This window comes from Lipophrys pholis, assembly GCF_963383615.2.
Source record: "Lipophrys pholis genome assembly, chromosome: 8".
In the NCBI taxonomy this organism is placed as follows: domain Eukaryota; kingdom Metazoa; phylum Chordata; class Actinopteri; order Blenniiformes; family Blenniidae; genus Lipophrys; species Lipophrys pholis.
The window spans coordinates 22,265,713-22,285,854 of NC_137630.1; the positions used below are offsets into that span (position 1 = coordinate 22,265,713).

At 43.6% G+C, this 20,142-nt stretch overlaps 2 protein-coding genes across 4 annotated transcripts; both read left to right on the plus strand.

Annotated features, from left to right (window-relative positions):
* Positions 1-1,973: 1,973 nt before the first annotated feature.
* rap1aa (RAP1A, member of RAS oncogene family a) lies at positions 1,974-11,500 on the plus strand. 3 transcript variants are annotated; one of them, XM_080469605.1, is made up of 9 exons: positions 1,974-2,026; positions 3,756-3,912; positions 5,627-5,714; positions 6,405-6,473; positions 6,558-6,614; positions 6,702-6,842; positions 8,508-8,651; positions 9,201-9,319; positions 10,769-11,500. In XM_080469605.1, exons 3-8 carry the CDS (start codon positions 5,658-5,660, stop codon positions 9,288-9,290), a joined length of 558 nt encoding a protein of 185 aa, XP_080325731.1. In that variant the 5' UTR covers positions 1,974-2,026; positions 3,756-3,912; positions 5,627-5,657; the 3' UTR covers positions 9,291-9,319; positions 10,769-11,500. The 3 variants fall into 3 exon arrangements, with proteins under 3 accessions (XP_080325731.1, XP_080325732.1, XP_080325730.1); XM_080469606.1 differs by having other exon boundaries at positions 2,005-2,106; XM_080469604.1 differs by lacking the exons at positions 1,974-2,026; positions 3,756-3,912 and adding an exon at positions 5,366-5,536.
* A 1,951-nt stretch (positions 11,501-13,451) lies between these two features.
* xkr7a (XK related 7a) lies at positions 13,452-20,130 on the plus strand. Its single transcript, XM_080468845.1, has 3 exons — positions 13,452-14,187; positions 17,654-17,853; positions 18,116-20,130. The coding sequence occupies exons 1-3, from the start codon at positions 13,664-13,666 to the stop codon at positions 19,069-19,071; spliced, it is 1,680 nt and encodes a 559-aa protein (XP_080324971.1). The 5' UTR covers positions 13,452-13,663; the 3' UTR covers positions 19,072-20,130.
* The last annotated feature ends 12 nt before the right edge of the window (positions 20,131-20,142 follow it).

Below are 20,142 nucleotides of genomic sequence, written 5' to 3' on the forward strand. Positions count from 1 at the left end.
ATTAATAGACTCTTACTAGGATGAAAAATAACTTATTAAACATCTCTAATCTAACTCAACATTCATGCAGTTTACTATTTTGTTTTTTTTATACCCTAAAATGAACATCATTAGAAGTGATGAAGAGAAATGACAATTGATACTTGAGTTCCAAAGTCTTCAAAATAGCCGGGGAGTTGTTGTTTGCTCTTGTCTGGTATTTCTGATTGGAGTTTGCATGTGCTCCCTCTGCTTGTGTGGGTTTCCCCAGTGCACTCTGGTTTCCTCTCACAGTCTAAAAACACTCAGGTCTTGTTTATTTTGTTCCTCTAAATCACCCTCAGAGGCGTGAGTGTCTCTCTGTGTTTGATGGACTGGTGACTTCTTCAGGATCTGCCACAGTCACAATGGTGGACCAACAATTTAGTAGTTTTGGAAAAGTGACTCAAAGATTAAGAACAGGATTTGGCCTGCAGATCACCAGTTTCCTGTGTCTGACCTAAAACTGTCACCTGCTTCCATTTGGGAGTATCAGGATGCTTTCAATGATTATCAGATACTGTGATCACTGGCCAGACCAACCTGACACCTGGAGGTTAAATATGTAGTTCTTTATCAGATCACTGGATTAGAAGGAAGCAGTTTAAACAGGAGCATGAGATGAGGACTGACTCTGCGCCACCGCAGTATTTATTCAACTGAATGTCTCCTGCACATCATGTGACTGCATCCAGAAAGACAAACAACAGGAGCAGATCCAGACTCATGCAAACTGACACAATGCACAAATACGATGCCGGAAATGGTTTGATATCACATCAATATGTAATTTATACTGTACATCAAGGGACTTTTTTCTAGATTTAACTTCAAGCATCACCTCAAAAGTCGTCTGCCAAACATGTGCTGCTCTCAGTGGAGGTGTGCTACTTTGAACACTCTCAGCTGTTTCTTACTGCTCGGCATTTTCTTCTCAATGTTTGGCGTTAAAGCAACATATTCTGTAAAATCATAATGTGAGATTTGTTTTCATATAGGGAATAATGTGAGGAGCTGAACATTCATGGATCCAGGGGGGACGGAGAGACAGAGGATGCCGTCATTGACCTGAACAATGAAAGAATATCTAGAAAGGGACAAAAATCTAGAAAATATATTACGTAATGGTTCAACCAGAATAACCACAGTGACTGAAATCAATCAACCAATGATCCAACTCAAAGGCGACGTTATCACAGAGTCATAAATGAAATGCAACAGCGAGGAGGACCTTCATATCTCAAACAGAAAATAACACAATGCCGCCCAAAAAGAACAGAAAGTCACACAATTCAATCTCAACAGGAACGAAGATGATGCCACAAGAGACACAAAATTATAACAAACTACCAGTAATTGGCCTCCAGGAAACTACCAAAGATCACAGGACACACACACACACACACACACACACACACACCACACACACTTTTTACTCTCTATAGCTGAAACAACTATGTATAAGTGTACTTTTTACTTGGTCTACTGTTTTGGGCAGGGTGGTGGAGTTGTGGTTAACACTCCTGCCGAGAAATTTGTGGGTTTGAGTCCAGGCCAGACTTTTCTGTGAGGAGTTGCAAGTTCTTGCTTTGCATCCATGAGTTTTGTCCACCCCCCCTAAAAACTGGTGAATATGAACGAGTGTGTCAGAGTGATTGGCTCTCTATGTTTGGTCATCAGACCGACACTCGAACAATCTGAACACCTGATTGATGGGTGGACAGTGCATCTGTTGTTTACTCACATTTGAAGTATATATTTGGAGTATAAATTAATATTCTATTCCAAAATATTTTATTCTAGTGTGTGTGTGTGTGTGTGTGTGTGTGTGTGTGTGTGTGTGTGTGTGTGTGTGTGTGTGTGTGTGTGTGTGCATGCGTGTGCGCTTTAATCGTGCAGTAACCTGGATCGCTGTGATTAGCTGCCTCTCGTCCAATCAGCGGCCGCGGCTCGTTCCGACCCTTCCGTACATCCACAGGCTCATTTAGCGCACACATAGCGGAACACGGTGAGTGTCTTCTGGAGCTTCTATCGCTGTGTAAAGTCGGTCATCTGGCAGCTAATCACCCAGCGATTGGTGTCATTACTGTACGCGTTAAGTCTGTAGACATTTATTTGTGTGTGATGAAACTCTGGGGTTGCCTCTGTGAAATATTTCCTGTGGGTAAAATAGCTTAGCTTCCATGCTAACTCAGTGCGGCTAACATCAGCGAATGACTAACTATCGAGTTATCGGCACAAACATAATTTTCAGTGAAAGTAACATACTGCGCGGCTGTATCGCCTCTGTTCTCAGTCGTGTATTATGTCGTCCTCCTGCCGACACAAACCCGACTGGAGTTTTAGATAAAAGTGTGGAAGTGAAAGCAGAATCTTTAGACTTTAGTCTGTCGCTAACGGGTTAGCTAACTTGCCGTGTTAGCTAAATAGTTGCTATAACGGCCGAGTAACTTTAAATTAAAATTAAGTGTTTTTTTCCCCGAAGTGAGTTTACATTACAGTCCGAGCTCGATTTGTGCTTCGTGAACCGAGGCGAGAGAACTTTGTGGCGGTGCTGGGGGGCGCACAGGTCGCCGTACTTTTCCAGGCTACGGGCTAGCAGTCTGGGTTAGCATTTAGCTCAGCCTGTCAGCTGCGTGCCGACGGTCTAAGTTCATCTTCTGATCCGACGCGCATAAATGATCGATACGCTTTCACGGTTTTACATAAACTTGCGCTTCCTGTACGCTGAGCCGGAACTTTCTCAGACTTTACCCGGTGGTTTTGAGCAGCGGTCTGTTGCGTTGGGAAACTAATAGCCACACCCTTCCTCTCGAAACTAACTGCGATATAAGTTGTCACCGAAGCTGTCTCCTCTTCGTCTTTTCTGTCACATACCGATATTTTACTCCGTGATCGATATTTGGAGATTTAGTTTTGCTAAACTTACTCTTGTGTGAGTTGTAACTGAAGATTTGTTTGTGCATTTCAGCAGACTTTAAGTGCATTTCCTTTTTATTTCTATATGTTCCTGTTTTGAACCGCAGGGTAGTTTCATCCAAACCAGGGTGAACATTTTTTCATCCACAATTAGTTTTTCTACTGTTTGGTAATCAGCAACAAGTCGTTGAAGATGTTGTTTGTACCCCTAGGGGTCCTGTGGAGTACTGCACAGTTCTCAAACATCACCAGTCCAGTGTTTATTCCTCAAATGAGCATACTTTGAGTAAAATGGGAAAGTATTCACTAGTTTTTTTCTAATTCTCAACCGGTAAAGTCACTAAATCATTAGTTCAGTACATCTTTGGTGGCACAGTAATTGTTAGTGATTCAGGAGAAGGCTTTTAAACTTAAATAGTAATACAATGGCTCTTGAAACTGGACACAGATGTGTCAAACCCCCTTATGTATTCCTATATAGCCTCTTAAAATCCTTTTTAATGTGTGTCAGCCCGTGCTCAGCTTTTCGGTTTCGAAAGCCTCAGCCTGAATGAAATGTTTTGTCTGTCATTATGTAATCTGAAAAGTCACCTCTTGACTCCATAAAGCACCTGCAGTAAAAAGTAGTCCATCCAGAGAATAAGCGCCACACCATGTGATAGCACACACCGCACAGCAGATGGTTTCAGCAGCTCCTCCGACTGCCTTTGGCTTGTGTCGGGTTTGAAGCTTTCTTTTGATAAAGATCTTTTTCGACGTGGTTGTCAGCAAACTGTTGATTTGAGAAAAATCATTGTTGTGTTTTTGGTTCACTTCAGGGCCAGTTTCCTGTGCACGCAGTTTGGCGTAGCCTCGCTTTTGTGGCTCCCAACAAACCCTTGGCACCTTCCCGTGGACATCAGTGTACCTGAGGGTCTCTCGCCCCCCCCTCCACAGATGTAGAGGGAGTTGTCATCTGCAGCAGCCGTGTACACAGTAAGTGAAGCTGTTTGCAAGAAAGGACTGTGTTATCTAGACGTATTTTTGTTCTCTAAACTTATGCAAATGCTTTGTTCATTTGTATGTTATGCAACCTATTCCTTGATTATCATGCAGTATTTGTGTGTGAGTGTTTATGTGCTGTTAACCTTTAAAAGGCGGCCCTGTTAATACCACTTTTATGAGTACGATTGATGAAGGTTGTTGTGTTCAAGTGCTTGTCCACTGTTTGAGTCCAGGCTCATATCTAATCAGACGAAGGCTGGCTTTTATCTGATGTCAAAGGCTTTGAAGCGAGTTTCGTGACACCCACATAAATTTACATTTTAAACCCTGTGTGATTTGCCTCCATGTCCATTTTTAGGCCAACAAATGCTCCATGCACATGCTGGCGTCACCTTCCTGAGCGCACCCCCATCGTCCCAGTAATGATTTCAGTGTAATGGTCATGCATGCACCCTCTGATCTCCATTTTCTGTTTGTATGGTGCACTTGAGAAGAGGAGGGTCATCACAATGGCTCTTTGTGGACTGGCCTGTATTCCCGGCTCACACTGAGAGTTTCTGGTGCTGCTTCATACGTCGTTGTTAGAATTGCAAATGCCAGTGGAGTGTGACAGAGTGGTTTTTGTATTGTTTGTCTCAACATTTGACAAAGGTCCCACAGACATGGTATAATTAGTAGATTCAAAGAGATTTTATTGTGTATCACCCCCATCTTAGACATTTATATGTCAGATAAATGTTCCACTTCCACTTCAGTGATATTTAAAACACTACTTTACATCTATTGCTTTTATTGTACATGTTTGTGACTAAGTACTGTTGTCTGACCCCTGACCTTCACCATCGACTGGAAATGTCTTTTTTTCTGTGATCGGTCAAACGCTCATAATCTGGAAAGTTCATTATAATATGAACAAGAACAATTATTTTTATTAAACTGAAATATTTTATCCCCTGAATCTTTAGGTGTCACAGGCTAATGTGAGAGAATCAGTCTGTCTTCATCCTGAACATTCCATGCTTGTGACAGATCCTCTTGGTGCCAATATTTTCTAGGCCATGCACGCCGTCTAAACTGTGTCAGGCTGATGGAGTTGATGACAGGTCATTCTCTGTGGCCTTTCTCCTCTATTGTAATGAGATGAAGTTATTTGTGGCACTAGAACTGCCTCCCGACTGTACTTTTGAGCCCTCCATGGCTCCACAGTGCACTGCGGCTTCAAACTAGCATGTTTGTGTTATTGCCTTCATTATTCTGTTACTGAATATCTCAATTCGCCATCTTTTTTTTTTTTCTGAAAAGGCGACGCCCGTATCATGACAGCTGAAGTCCCCTGGTAGTGGGTGGGGGAGAGAGCTCATTTTTTGGCAGGGGAGCGAGGTTTCAATCCGCTGATGTCAACAGTGAGTTTTCATTGTGGATACTGCGCTGACGGGGTGTTCACTGTGACATCAGCTCAGTTAATAGTTTCAGTATCAAGATGCGTGATAAGTTATCTGAAGATCCACATTTTGTTCGGCGTCAGCAGTAGACGGTGCTTCTTCTGTTTGCCTCCTGGTTCAAGGGAACTTTGCTCTACTATTTTAACTATGGATGAGACCTGCTGCGATTGCAGGTTATTGTAATAATCGCTGATGGTATTGTCGCTCGATACTCCACGATGAGGCTCAGTCTCACTCTTCCCCCTTCTTCTGTTTTCTCTTAGACTCTTGTGCTGTCCAGTGAAGTTGCCCACCATGCGTGAGTACAAGCTTGTGGTGTTGGGATCAGGAGGCGTGGGAAAATCTGCACTGGTGAGTTATGGCTGCTGCCAGGAGCCGAATCTCTGTCACACTTATATAATCAAGCTGCGCGAGCCACACGATCGTGATGTATTTTACTGAACGCACTAAGTTGGCTCTTTATTCTCCACACCAAGTTAATGTTGTTAAATCAACAAAGGCTCAGTGGATTCATGGAGGTTGTTTATCAAGTTGCTTTACTTGCTTGGACTAATACTAAATGTTATTTCTTACAATAATAAACACACTTTACACATTACTGTTGTTCTTAATATCCTGTATTGACTTTTTTTTTAATTGATAGTTGGATTGATGTCATGAGATGAATGTTGCTACTTAGCCAAGTGCGTATTTATGCCGCCAGCAAAGCGCAGGTCGACTTCCTCTTTCACTTCTTCTTTGGAGGAAAATGGTTGAGGACAGATTACTTGACTGCGCTTTGCAGCAAAGCACTTTTTGTTTCTTCTTTTGACAGCGGCTGATATCTTTGAGTTGCACATGTTTTACTGTTGAGATGGCGAAACCTAAAATGTCACTATTCTGATTGCTTAAACATGTTTGTTTTGGTATTTTGTGAGTTTTACTGAAATTACATTTTGTTGTGGGAAGATGATGATCATTATGATGATGATGATGATGATGATGATGATGATGACGACAAGCTGGAGTGATGACCCCTCCCTCTTCTTTTGTCCACTTCAGACAGTCCAATTCGTGCAAGGCATATTTGTGGAAAAGTACGACCCCACAATAGAAGACTCCTACAGAAAGGTATAGTCAGAAACGAACGTTGACAGCAGCTGAATTTAACACCTTCATTCTCCTTCTAAATGTATTTTTTTTTTCTTATGACAGCAGGTGGAGGTTGATGGGCAGCAATGTATGCTTGAGATCCTGGACACAGCTGGCACAGTAAGTAGAGTGGAGCTCTGCTTTTTGGTGAAGAGGTGAAGGTGGACGGGCCTCTGACGGCGTCTCCTCTGTGTGGCGGGTTTGCAGGAACAGTTCACAGCGATGAGGGACCTGTACATGAAGAACGGTCAAGGCTTTGCTCTGGTGTACTCCATCACAGCTCAGTCCACGTTCAACGACCTCCAGGACCTCCGGGAACAGATCCTGCGAGTAAAGGACACCGAGGACGTGAGTGGAGACCTCTTTAAAACTTCATCTTAAGTTTTCATAATGCTTCCCGTTAATTTATGTGATCAAATGTTTTCATAACAAAAACCTGCAAAAGTTGCAAACTAATATGATCCTGGCTTATTTTCATGTCATCTAGTATTTATAATGTTTACTTTGCTTCAAATTGTTTAAACATTTCCTTCATACAGGCTCTTTTTTTTTTTTTTTAATCAGTGAAAGGTTTTTTTTTTTCCTCCATCATCACACTGGAAGGAAATGTTCCTGTCACTGACTTGGCAGTTAAACTGATAATAGTCCATTTGTGTAATGAAAAAAGAAAGAAAATAAGAATACAAGTCTTCCCTTTCCATCGGAAAATAAAAGACAGTTTAGTTTGCTCATAGAAAATAGCAGCTACTTAAACATAATGAAGGACAGGAAGAAGTTAAGCTCATTTAAATGTTTGAATAATATTTTGACAGATGAAGTATTTTGTATAATGCTCGGGTAATTATTTACTTCATTTCAACACAAAAGATTGTTACAGAAGCTTAAATACACCCGAGAAGATTGACTTTAAGGCTGAACATGAGCTTTAGATTAGGTCCAATTCTTCCTTGATGTGTTCCTGAGGGGGTGCATGATTTCATTGAACAGGTTTGAGCTGTGAGTGGTAAAATGTTGGGACGCATCAGCTGTGATTCGCCTCCTCAGTCCTCTGAGAGTTCGTCTTCACTGAGGACTTGTTTCTCTCCTCCATGTCATCTGTGTGGGTCACCTCTTGGGCTCATGGCGCCCTCATTAGAGCGAGCTCTGTGGGGAAGAGTTCAGAGCTCCGGGGGGGGGGGGGGGGGACTTTGTGACAGGCTGGAAATGTCAGAGCTGTTGCACGACGCTTTCTCCCACCTTCAGCCTTTGTCACCTCATCATTTGATTTGGAGGGAGGATGTGCCGCACGCTGAGCGGCTGCTTTATTTATTCATAACGGGTTGCTTGTCTTGTCTTGGTTCTGGTCTCACAGATTTTTGCACGCAAATGCAGCACTGAGTGATGAGGATGTTTGGATTTCCTGTTATTTAAAAAGATATCCTACCTAGTCAGAGGAGTAATGTTTTACTTGTAACTGACCATAATATTTCCCACATTTTGAATGGTAATTTCTCTTTTTATCTCCACAGAAAACTCGGTTTAAACCTTTGCTCATTCGTTTCCAGCCATTAATTCGTCGTTACAGCTCAACATAATGTGTAATAGTCTTATAAGAAGTAGCATCCTGCAGCTTTGGTGACATTGAAACTGGTAAAACACGAAGAGGCTCTGGGTGTTAGTGAGATAGTTCGGTTTTATTTTAAACAGGTTTCAGGTTCACTCCTGGTTGATGCTTTGAGGTTTATTATTTGAGTGTTACTGGGAAGTCATCATGAAGATGGATCAAGAATTATAATTTTTTTCAGTGTGTAATGTGAACTTTCTTGTTTGCTTTGACTTGGTGTCGCTGCACTCGGTTCACCTCAGATCTGTTTATCTGCATGACTTTCATGCATGAGTCTGCTGCTTCTGTCCTGCCACAGGTTCCTAAATATCAAGCAGTTGCTACCTTTTTTCACTTCAACTTTTCACATGTGTGTCTCATCTTCGAAATGACTCGGGGCCTTGATTGTTTGATTTGTGTTGATCGTGCAGGTTCCCATGATCCTGGTGGGGAACAAGTGCGACCTGGAGGACGAGCGCGTGGTCGGCAAGGAGCAGGGTCAGAACCTGGCCCGTCAGTGGAGCAACTGTGCCTTTTTAGAGACTTCAGCTAAATCAAAGATCAATGTTAATGAGGTAAGAGCAAATGATGCAAACGTTTCCTAATAGAAATTAAGTGATCAGGTGTTAAAGTGAGTCAGATGGATAGTTTAGTCTCACTGGTATCCAGTAAAGATGTTTACCTTCACTTTCCATTCTTAATCATTTGTACAACACCACTTACAACATAGTAATCACACAGTGCTTTACATATTAATTGAATACAAACAAACAAACAAAAAATCCCACATGATCCAGCATCTGTGACAGTGGAGAGGAAAAACTTTTTACCAGACAGAAATCCTCAAATCAGAAGCAGAGCATCTCTTCCGCTGGTCTACTACAGAGAATAACAATCTGTTCACTGAATTATAAAGTTTTAAGAGTGATATGATTCAATATTCTGTTTGCTGAAGAAAACGAACGTCTGTAAAGTCTCTCCCAGTTTGTGCGCAGCTGCTTTCAGTGTCGACTGAAGCGCTCACAGATAAGATCTTTCTTGAGTTTTGTTTTGATTCTCTTCCTGTTCGCTTTCCACTGCTAGAGCAAATACACGTTGAGACAGCCAAGTTTTTCCTCTTGTAGATTTTCTATGATCTGGTGCGACAGATCAACAGAAAAACGCCGATGGAAAAGAAGAAGACAAAAAAGAAGTCGAATTGCACGCTGCTCTAAAATGCCCTCCCACGGCAGCTCCGGGCCAGGTGAGTGGGAGTCGGAACAAAATTTATTCCACTGGCGGGTCTCTGCTGCTCGCTGAGCTCTGGTTGTCACTGAACGTTTAGAGATCTGTGGCAGTGATTATTACTTCATTTTGAATGACAAACACTGTGACTTTAAGTAACTTCAGATAAAATGGGCAAATGCCGATTGAAACAGCCGATGTTCTTCTAAAAGCTTCTCTACAAAGTCTTCTGGGTGTTGAAGCTGAAGAGATGGAAGCTGTCTGAAGTCCCTTAATGCACTCTGCCACACCGGCTTCTGCTTATCCAGTGAAACTCTTATCCAGTGTCTAAATGTGTTCCAATCAATTTAGAGGCTGAGCATTTTCACTTGGATCAAAAAATATTTTTATTTTATTATAAAATGCTCAATTTCATCAAATGTTGTGGCTCCACCTGCTGCTTAATTAGTGTAACTGTTCCATATGACAGTCTGCATGTTTGGACTCTTCAATGCAACAAATCCAATAAATAAAACTTTAATTTAGCAGCTTCGGTTTCCCCGGAGACGCAGTGTGTTTGTCTGTGATTTCACAGGTTTGTGAATGTAAGTAATTGGTTTAGCGTCTCCCGTCTTTGATATGAAAATGAGTCTCTGGAGACTTGGAGCTCGGTTGAGCGACTGTAAACATGTCGTTCTGAAACAAGGCTGCATTGCAACACTGTGATAATGAAACTTTCACATCAGTGAAAACACAGAACGTTTTTTCTGTGATGGCAGGAGGCTGGAAAACAAACCAAAAGCTGAAAACAACAAGTTTTGTTTGAAGCGCAGGACTTGCTTCATTTACAGTTTTGTTGAAAAGCGTGGCCGGCTGCTGTACAGTGCAGCTCGCTACAATTCTTCCTGCTCGTGCTGATCGACGAGGAAGTCATGAAGTGAGCAGGAAACAAAGGAAGATTCATTCATTTTACATCAAACGCTTCCCTTTGTGTTTGTTATTGATGATCTGGATGTTCAGCAACCACTCGACGGTCTTTAAACAGTCCAAAGAAAAACTTGTTCGAGCTGCTGGGGCTTTTATTTGTACACCTAAAGAGTAATGTGAGTAGTGAATAGGCCCAGAACTGCCCAGACCTGTTGAGGCGTGGGCCCCATCAGGTCTCTGAAGATCTGCTGTGTTTTATGGCAACAACTTGTTAGTGACAGACTTCTGGACATTACACGGCGGGTTTTTCATGGTATATCGAGCATTAATGAGTCCTTGTTGCTATCAACTTTTTGATAGAAACTGAATATTACAACCTGTGAACTTCCCACAAGAGCTGCAGATTTAGCGATGCTCTGATCCAGTCATCCAGCCGGCACCTGCCACCTGCCCGTGGTCATAATGTTGTGGATGATCAGTTTACATAGGCAAGAGTGTGTCTGTTTGAACTTGGGTGAAGATGTAGATGCATGTTCTGACAGTTTTTTTTTCCTCCTTGCAGAAACGTGTAATGATTAACTGTTTCCCAGTGGACCGTGCCAGCATTCCAAGTCCTCTCCAGAGCGTTTTGAAATGGGCCGACAGAAAACTTCACCACTCGCGAAATGGCAGGAGATGGCACATACTCTCGAGATACTCTTTTCTGCTTTTTAATGGCAAAGAAATCCACCTTTTTTTTTTTTCCGTCAGCCTGATGACAACTGTTATTTTTTTCTCTCTTCTCCAAGGTGTCTTTCTTTTGGAAATATCAGTGTAAAAGAGGAGACCATGGAGTAAAATCCAGACGGGAACTAAAACCTTTTATTAAAAGTAACATCGATCTTTGGCATATTGTGACGATACCTTTGCAAAGGAATCCTGTGAAATGTTGGTCTTCTTGTACATTTCTGCACTAACAGTGTCAATGAAGATGCATCATTGGCCATAAGTTACTCGCTCCTACTTACAAGGATGTGCATTGACGAGATAACATCTTTCCTAAGTGACTTTGTTTTATATTGAGAGCTGCAAGCCTTCCATATTTCCCATAATATATTCTACTTCCATTTTTGCATAATAAAGCTAAGGAAATTAGTATTTTATAGAGTGATGGGGAAAATGGTGCGTTCTGATTTGTGTCTTGAGGCTGAAAATATATTGTACTAAACCAACTCTAATATTGCTTCTTGTGTTACCCTGTCACAGATGATTTTCCAGCTTTTATGAATGATTAAATTTTAGTACATTTTCATTACTCTGGGTCTCGATTTTTGTCATTTTGAAAATAGTTTTTCCTTTTTGCTGTTTATAATATGAAACATTTTTTTTTGCTATTTCATCAGAATATGTGATCTGAATCAAAAACTAATTGAACAAATTTATTTATTTTTTTGTGATGCTCAGCTAAAGTTGGTGCTGTTTTGAACAAGTTTTTGTTCTTCTCGGACACGGATATAGCAGAGTAATCTAAACTCAACGGCATAAAATAGCCCACTGATATGTCTTTATTACCCGTATGTGCTACTAACTAGTTACAAAGCAATCGCTGAAATACTTACTGCTCCTCAAAGGTCAAAATCCAAGTTTGCGTGTCATGATTGTAAAGTGAAAGTGTCACATATCTCAATATTAAATAACTAATATATTGTGAGACTGCCAGCCACTCCTGAGTGAGGCGTACACAACAAGAAATGTAGAAGACACCAAATATGGTCACTCAAAGATCAATAGTATATTATTGAGTTCTGCTTTAAAGGGCTCATATTATGAAACTTTCACTTTCTAATGGTTTTTCTACAGTAGTAATTGTTCCCATACCTGGAAATGACACCCTAGAAGTGAAGAAAATCTGTCCTCTCTCTCCCTGGCTTGTTTCAATTTTGAAAAAGTGTGTTCCGAGCGAATCAGAAATCAAACCCTAGTGTCATCGGGGGTTTAGCCAAACCCAATCAAGGTAGGCCCTCCCTTTGACCCTCCCACAATTAAACAGCTCTACTCTGGCAGATGGCACTGCCAGAAGAAGTACCTCCTCCTCTTCTCAATATGGGCATGTGTGGGCGGAGCCAGTCCAGTTCACACAGACACAGCAGATTTTGAATGTGCCTCATATGATCCAATATTCAAATGGCTGAAAATCAAGGAAAAGCTGGATGTGGCCTAATAAAATGAATACAACGTGGACCCATGTGAAAGTGTTGAAAAGCTGTATAATATGACCCCTTAAAAGGGCATTTTACACAATCTGAATAACATCAGTTCTGTTTTGTCAGCCCTTACAAAGTTAGATTTTTTAAATTTTCGTTAAAGAAACCTATGATTTTATCAAATATATTTTAAGATACTCTTGATTTTCATGACTAGGCTAAAATCACAAAGGATCAAACAGAAAGGGCTTGAAATATTTCAGATAATTTATATGGAAATTTCACAGTATGGATGAAATGATGGGGAAATCTGCTTTTTCACCATATTATTGTCTTCACATACCTTAATTCACGTTCATGGATGTGTTACTATTTTGTGTCTAAACAGGCCAAATAACCTATATTACTGCACTGCATTATTTATTATGACAGATGTTCTATTTTATTTATAAAAGGGATCAGTTTGATCAACGATTTGTTTTAATTTTATGTTAGAAAACAGCATCTAGAGGACAAAACAACACACGTGATTGATCCATTTTTCTGAAATCAGTTTAAAAACATGTCCTGCTTCAAATTGTCGTTATCCTGTATTGTTATATTAGGCCCAAACATGACAAACTGTTCTTTTTTCAGAGTTAAAGGGGAACGAGACTCCAGTCACTATCTCTCCTGTAACAGGACATACGGCTGATGTAAGGCAAGAATGTAAGGGAGTTTCAGAATCTCCCTTACATCATGTAGCTCTTCATGTGTGTTTATTATTTTCAACCCAAAGGTCAAACATGCATATGAGCCTCACAGCTGATCCCTAATAATGGTTCAACAGCTTTTATTTTCTCATTCTAAACAACCTAGATTGTTTTGGTGGAGCCTGTTTGACATGTTAAAGCTGGTGTTTGGGTACTTGGAGTATCCTGTTCTTCTCTGACCTCTTGCTGCAGGCAGTTAGTGTTTATGAATGAGGGGATGTGAAGGATGATGATGACCTCGGAGATCTTCTTTGTTTGAGCTTCTGATGCGACGCGCAGCTTTTTTCTGGACTTTCAACGTGTTTAATGCAGATCAGAGCTGCTGAGCGGTGGTGACACCCCCCCTCTCTCTCCATCCTCTCTCTCTCTCCATCCTCTCTCTCTCTCCATCCTCTCTCTCTCCTCCCTCACGCGTGCATACGGACCGTCAGGCTCCGCGACCCCCCTCCCTCCCTCCCTCCCTCCCCCTCCTCTCCATCATTTTCCCATCTCTTACTCCTCACTCTCTTCCCTACAACAAACATGGCCGCGAAATCTGACGGAGCACCCATCTCCCTACGAAACGAGCTCCCACCCGCCGAGTGTCCCTCCGGGTCGGACCCGCGGCCTCCGCCGCGCCGCCCCGCCGAGCAGCGCTACTCGCTGGCGGACTGCTGCTGGACGCTGTGCGCCCTGCTGGTCTTCTTCTCGGACGGGGCCTCAGACCTGTGGCTGGCCGCGGACTACTACCTCAGGAGGGACTACTGGTTCTTCGCGCTGACTCTGGTCTTTGTCATCGTCCCGTCCGTGGTCGTGCAGCTGCTGAGCTTCCGATGGTTCGCCTACGACTTCTCGGAGACGGTGGACAGCGGCACGGCGGCGGCGGCCGTGGTGGCGGCGTCCGGAGCGCAGGAGGGCGACTTGAGCAGCAAGGACGGCGGCGGGGAGCTGGGCGCTGGCCGCACCGCCGGGCCGGGCACCGGGGGAGGAGCCCGGAGCTGCTGCAGAGGCTTCATGTGGATCTTCCAGGGCGTCGTTCACATGTTTCAGCTGGCCCAGGTCTGGAGGTGAGTCTGGGGGGGGATGCGGGGTGAACTACTACACGGTGTGTGTGCTTGTGTGCATGGATCCCTCCCTGCAGTTTAAATCCCCATCATTCAGGGAGGACTGTGGCCAAATTACCACAATGTCTTTTTGTATTGTTTGACAAATGTCCCTGGCTTGTAATGGGAGAATTAGACTCCACCCACTCTCCCACCCCAGCCTCCCCCCACCCCGAGGGGCTTTTAGGTCAATCATCTCTCAGAAAACCATTAAAACTCATCCTCACCAATCCCCCCCTGTACAGAAAACTAGAGAAAATCCTTTTTGCCATTTGGGTTTCTTTTTGAAACAAGAAGGAACCTCACAAGTGACGGTGATGAATCGTCACAGGGTTGCTTTTTGATTTCCAGTGATGTGTGAACTTGTTTCTCTCCTCAGTGTATTTTCAGCTCCTACCTTCAGGCTCTGGCTGTTGTGTTTAGAAAAATCCATATTCTCCAGTTTCCCAGCAGTTCTTTTTTTCTTTCTATCATATCTGGAGGAATTTTCTATTTAAAAAAGAAAAAGCTTAAATCTGTTTAATTAAGAGGACACTTCAGAGAAACCAGTGTGCACATTGGCATTACTCTCACATGGGTGGCAGTGGGTCTGTAGGTCAGCCACTCAGTCAGTGAGTGTGAGTCGGTGTTCAGGCTTAGAGCCCTCTGATGGGCTTTGACAGCTCTGAACTGCTGCCAGCCTGGAGGAGGCGTTCAGATCAACTGCGGTGGGACCAGGGTTGGATAAAACACACTCAAAGTTGTACGTTATAGACGTATTGGGGTGTTACAGGAGGACAGATCATGTGTAACGATGGAATCAAATGCAAATCAATCGTTTGATTGATCTGCATATACAGTCTTTCCTTTGTGGCCTCCTTCTTCCTGCTTCTAAGGACGGCCCTATGGGTAATATATATTGATTCCTTATTTCCTCCCGGAGACTTGGACGACTCGTGTGTGTGTGTGTGTGTGTGTGTGTGTGTGTGTGTGTGTGTGTGTGTGTGTGTGTGTGTGTGTGTCTTTGTGAGAGTGAGTGTGTCCAGGAGCGCATTAAAACAGTGTGGCGGCACAGAATTACCGGTAATGCCATTAAAGCTGTTGTCCATGCCCCATTCATATTGCCATTGCTCTCAGACCGGCGTGTCTGCACATTAAGAGGATTACCACCGTGCGTTTCACCCTCAGCCGTTAACTCGGGAAAGATCCGACACTGATACACTGTTAGTCAGGTGAACAGAGATCAATTTGGGGCCGGCTACCAGAATTAAATGTCAGCTCGCTCGTGATGTGATATGGGGCCGTGTCACAGAAAAAAGAGCGTGCAATGAAACTGTGTGTGTGTGTGTGTGTGTGTGTGTGTGTGTGTGTGTGTGTGTGTGTGTGTGTGTGTGTGTGTGTGTGTGTGTGTGTGTGTGTCTTTGACCCTCATTACAGCACATATGCTCTATTTTCTCAGTGTGCAGCATCCCAAGGCACACTCAGTGTAGCTGGAAGAAGAACAAAAATAAAAAAAAAGGGGGGTTACACAAACTCCCTCGTGGTTCAGTGGGCTTGTTGACACGGGGCTCTTCTGACCCTTCTCCCCGAGGCAATTACCGAGACATTTATAGCTTCAGTCCTCCGCAACAAGCACCGGTGCTTTTCAAACATTTATGCGCCCTCTGAAGATAATCTTTTACCTAAGGTCGGTGGAAACCCACCCCACACACACACACACACACACACACACACACACACACACACACACACACACACACACACACACACACACACACACACATTATCACTGCACCTATGGAGAATTCTCTGCAATCAGCAGATAACCGAAGTGTTTATTTTTCTGGCTCTCCTGCACGTTTACTTCTTGTATCAGAACAAGGCAAAGCATGCTCGGCCGAATCGTCACATCCTAGAATAAACATGAAGTTCAATCTAAATGCACAGAACAATAACAGGCAATCGGTGTTTACCACAGATTTGAAATCAACTTAAAAAGTACAGGACAGGAGAGGAAGGTGTGGCCACAGAGAAAGAAAAGCTCCTGCTGAATGTGACATCTGTAACAATGAAACACAGCAGGAACGTGGTGGGAAATGAGTCAGATAACGTTGATAATGGAGCTCGTTCAGAGCAGAATTCTATTCACCGGCTTATTAAAATAAATGATGTCAGCGGGAGATTGGTACAAATGTCCTTCAAAGTTGTCCGTTTCTTCTGCAAGAACACATTAAATCCTGTTCTTTTCCTTTTTAATTCAGTGTTTGGCACTTGTTTGGCAGTACTGCATTAGTAACGTATTAATATAAGATGTGTAACACAGTCGCGGAGGCCAGCGTTTGACTGAGCTTGTTAGTAAAGTTCACTAACCTGTATGTCTGCTTCTGTCTGCGTGTTGGTAGCTGTTCTGTTAATGCTTCCTGTTGTCTTTCGCTTGTCATCATAACTGTTTCGATGACTGCCACCACACAGATTTCACAGTGTCGTCCTTTGGATAACTGATGTAACTTGAGCTGAAAGAGTGAATCAGTCGTTAAATTGATGCACACAAAGCTGACGGCTCAGCTAATGTCTCACATCAAATTCAGCTCTGTGCACATTAATAACACCGGCCCGATTGAGAGAGATAACTATACACTAGTGACTATTTTTCATTAGGTTTTAAACGAGCAACTCACAAGTGTAATAAACGGCTGAGATTCAGTAGTTTTCAGTGCTTTTACGTGGAACAAAAAGTTAAATTAGTACTTCTTCTTTTTCAACTAATTTGTATACAAGCATTTGAATTTCTACTTGTACTTTTTCCACCTCTGTCATTCAAATAACCACAAATATTTGTTCGGCGTTTTAATATGTGTTATAGTCATACAAGGCCACTGCTTTACAGATTGTGAAAGAGGTGGAACTACATGTCAATAAAGCAAATTTTTTTTCCCTTCAGCCTTCAATCAGAGAACCAGGCTGAAAGCATTTTTTTGGTATTTCTTTTCTCCCTGCAGCTCCTCGTGTTTTTTCTTTCTTTTGCTGTAGCCCTTTGACTTAATTCATTTGAAGAGTCTTCAGACAGACTCCACGTTCCCCCTCTGATGCCTGCACTAGAATTATAACCACAGAGCTGCTTACTTCAGTTTCAGACTAATCTGAATCGTAGAGGAGGAAGTAACCAGCTTTTTGGCAAAAATGTACCAACTTGCAATAATGAATTTTGACTTCTAAGACTCTGTGTCTCTTTTTGAAGCACAATATTAAAACCAAATCAGAGACTTTTTTTTTTCTACCTTGGATTTTGTCAGCACAGCGGTGAAAATGCTCCGTCACAAACTTAGATATTTCCTGAAATTTTGCTCACAATATGTTTAAGAAAGCTCCTCTAGCTCACTGACCTCCAACAGATTTTTCTGATTTTCCTCTGTGCGCTGATAATAAAAGTATGTTTGCCTCGAACGTGCAGGTACGTCCACGCCTTGTATTTGGGCGTGCAGAGCCGTTGGCACGGCGACCCGGAGCGCCGCCACTACTACTGGAGGATGATGTTCGAGAGCGCTGACATCAGCATGCTGCGTCTGCTGGAGTCTTTCCTGAAGAGCGCCCCCCAGCTGGTGCTGCAGCTCAGCATCATGATCCAGGTCGGTCATGTGCGTCCTCTTCAGGGTGAGTGCCTCCAAAATGACCAATCACCACACAGCCACCATCGACATGTCACAAATAAATCGTCACATCAGTCCTTCACGTGTCTGCGGCCCACTCTGTGCACGATGAGTCACATCAGTCAGGCCTCCGCTCAGCGGGAAATTGTGTGTTGGTTTTTTTCCTGTGCTAAATGTTAAGGCGGTTATCCCACAGCATTTTCCGTCCCATCTAACTCTTCTCTCTAAATCTTCCTCTCTCGCCCTCCCCTTCTCTGCCTCCTCAGGGCTTTCAGCTTCTGCCTCACTGATATCCCTCGCCTGGATGATCTCCTCCTATCAGAAAGTCCTCAGGGACTCTCGAGACGATAAGCTGCCCATGACCTACAAGGCTGTCATAGTTCAGATACTGTGGCACTTGTTCGCCATCGGAGCGCGAACGCTGGCCTTCGCCCTTTTCGCCTCCGTGTTCCAGCTCTACTTCGGCATCTTCATCGTCGCCCATTGGTGCATCATGACGTTTTGGATAATTCAAGGCGAGACAGACTTCTGCATGTCCAAATGGGAGGAGATCATCTACAACATGATGGTGGGCATCGTGTACGTTTTCTGCTGGTTCAGCGTGAGAGAGGGGCGCACACGCTGCAGGATGCTCATCTACAGCCTGACGGTGTTCATCGAGAACGTGGCGCTGACCACCGCCTGGTACCTGCACCCTGGCCCCCGCGCCTCAGACTTCTACGTTGTCATCATGGTGTGTGTGGTGGCCAGCAGCTACGCTCTGGGCACCTTCTTTATGTTTGTGTATTATTGTCTGCTGCACCCCGATGGCTCGGTCTGGGGGTGGGGCTACATTGTAGAGAAGGAGGTTCCCGTGGAGGTGCTGGCCTCCCCGATCGCCAGCCTCCCTCCTGACCTGGTGAGCAGCCCCCCCAGGACCCTTCAGAGAACTAAAGGGTCAGAGAGAGAGCAAGGGCCTGGGGTGGACGGAGACGTGTTTCAGGTCCGGCCGCCTCGAGGCGCTCAGGCGCCGGTGTCCCAGCTCACACCCAGGACAGAGGGGCCAGTCATCAGAATAGACCTTCCCAGGAAGAGATACCCCGCCTGGGACGCCCACTACATCGACCGCCGACTGCGTAAAACCATCCTGGTGCTCGAGAGTGCTGCCCCGGTCACGCCAAGGATTCAGTACCGCTGCCTAGGTACACCCAAAGAAGTGATGGAGTACGAGACCACCGTGTGACGTGCTGAAGGGGCTGTGACTCAGCTCGCTGCTGTTGCAGGTGCCCTGCCTTAAATAAAGATGGCAGGAGGATGACTCTCACTGAGCAGCCTGTTCTTGCTCCGACTTGGTTGCTCTCTGTGTGCTGGACACAGACAGGCAAAGAACGGGAGTAGGTGTTGTGTCTTTATTTTTCACAAAGGAAAAATCCTGTGGTGTGGTCTCACGACGGTGCATATTCTTGGTTTTCTGTATCATTTCTCAGGTCAGGACGTGGTACAGGACGTTAGTGGTGAAGCTCGCCGCGGGGCGAGCGCAGACAGAAGCACAGGCAAACAGAGAAGTTGAGCTGTTGTCAATCAGAGGCACAAAGTCCTCCTCAGTGAAGTGTGTTTCAGCACAACCTCTCCAAGCGGTCGATGACAGAGACAAACCTTCAACATGCATGATTATTTATGGCAGCTAATACTAAAATATCATGAGCAGGTGAGGTGCGCTCTGTCGTTTTAAACATCTACAACATGTACACAACACAGGTTGCGATCCCCATACCAGTCATCTCCCATAGCTTTTCACTCATGTTGAAGGAGTCTCTGAAAAAGGTTGCTTTCGCTCTGAAGGGTGATTTAAAAGCAACATTTCAGTTGAATGTAAAAACGAGGGAAAAAAAAAAAAGAGAACGAAATTGTGATTATTTGTGACGAGGCTTTGAGCATTTCCGTGCTGTTTGTGGGATTTACAACATTCCTGTGGTACTATATTTGTTTTCCAGGTAAGCTAGAGCTAAAAAGAAAAAAAAAAAAAACACAAAAAGAGATTTGTGTGTGTTTACAAGCAGTTTGTTATTTTTTGGGAACATGCCACCACTACACCTTCCTCCAGAATGTGGATGAACAAAATGAACATGACATGATCCTGCTGACTGGGCTCTCCACAGCGCTCTTCTCATAGCACATCCAGCTCACACAAGAGCAAGACACACGTTCATTTACATGTAAATTACTGTAGAATGACGAAGAGGCAGAGGGACAGCGCTGTCTGTAATTGTACCGTATCGATACTTTGTTGTCTGAAAAACGTAAAAAAAAAAAA

Bases quoted from the DNA above. Each gene is read 5' to 3' on its own strand.
- rap1aa (XM_080469604.1), top strand. From the start codon at position 5,511: ATGGATGAGACCTGCTGCGATTGCAG. The intron at 6,474-6,557 runs GTATAGTCAGAA...TTCTTATGACAG, and splicing joins TAGAAGACTCCTACAGAAAG to CAGGTGGAGGTTGATGGGCA. The intron at 6,843-8,507 runs GTGAGTGGAGAC...TTGATCGTGCAG, and splicing joins GAGTAAAGGACACCGAGGAC to GTTCCCATGATCCTGGTGGG.
- xkr7a (XM_080468845.1), top strand. From the start codon at position 13,664: ATGGCCGCGAAATCTGACGGAGCACCCATCTCCCTACGAAACGAGCTC. The intron at 14,188-17,653 runs GTGAGTCTGGGG...TCGAACGTGCAG, and splicing joins CAGCTGGCCCAGGTCTGGAG to GTACGTCCACGCCTTGTATT. The intron at 17,854-18,115 runs GTGAGTGCCTCC...CTGCCTCCTCAG, and splicing joins TCATGTGCGTCCTCTTCAGG to GGCTTTCAGCTTCTGCCTCA.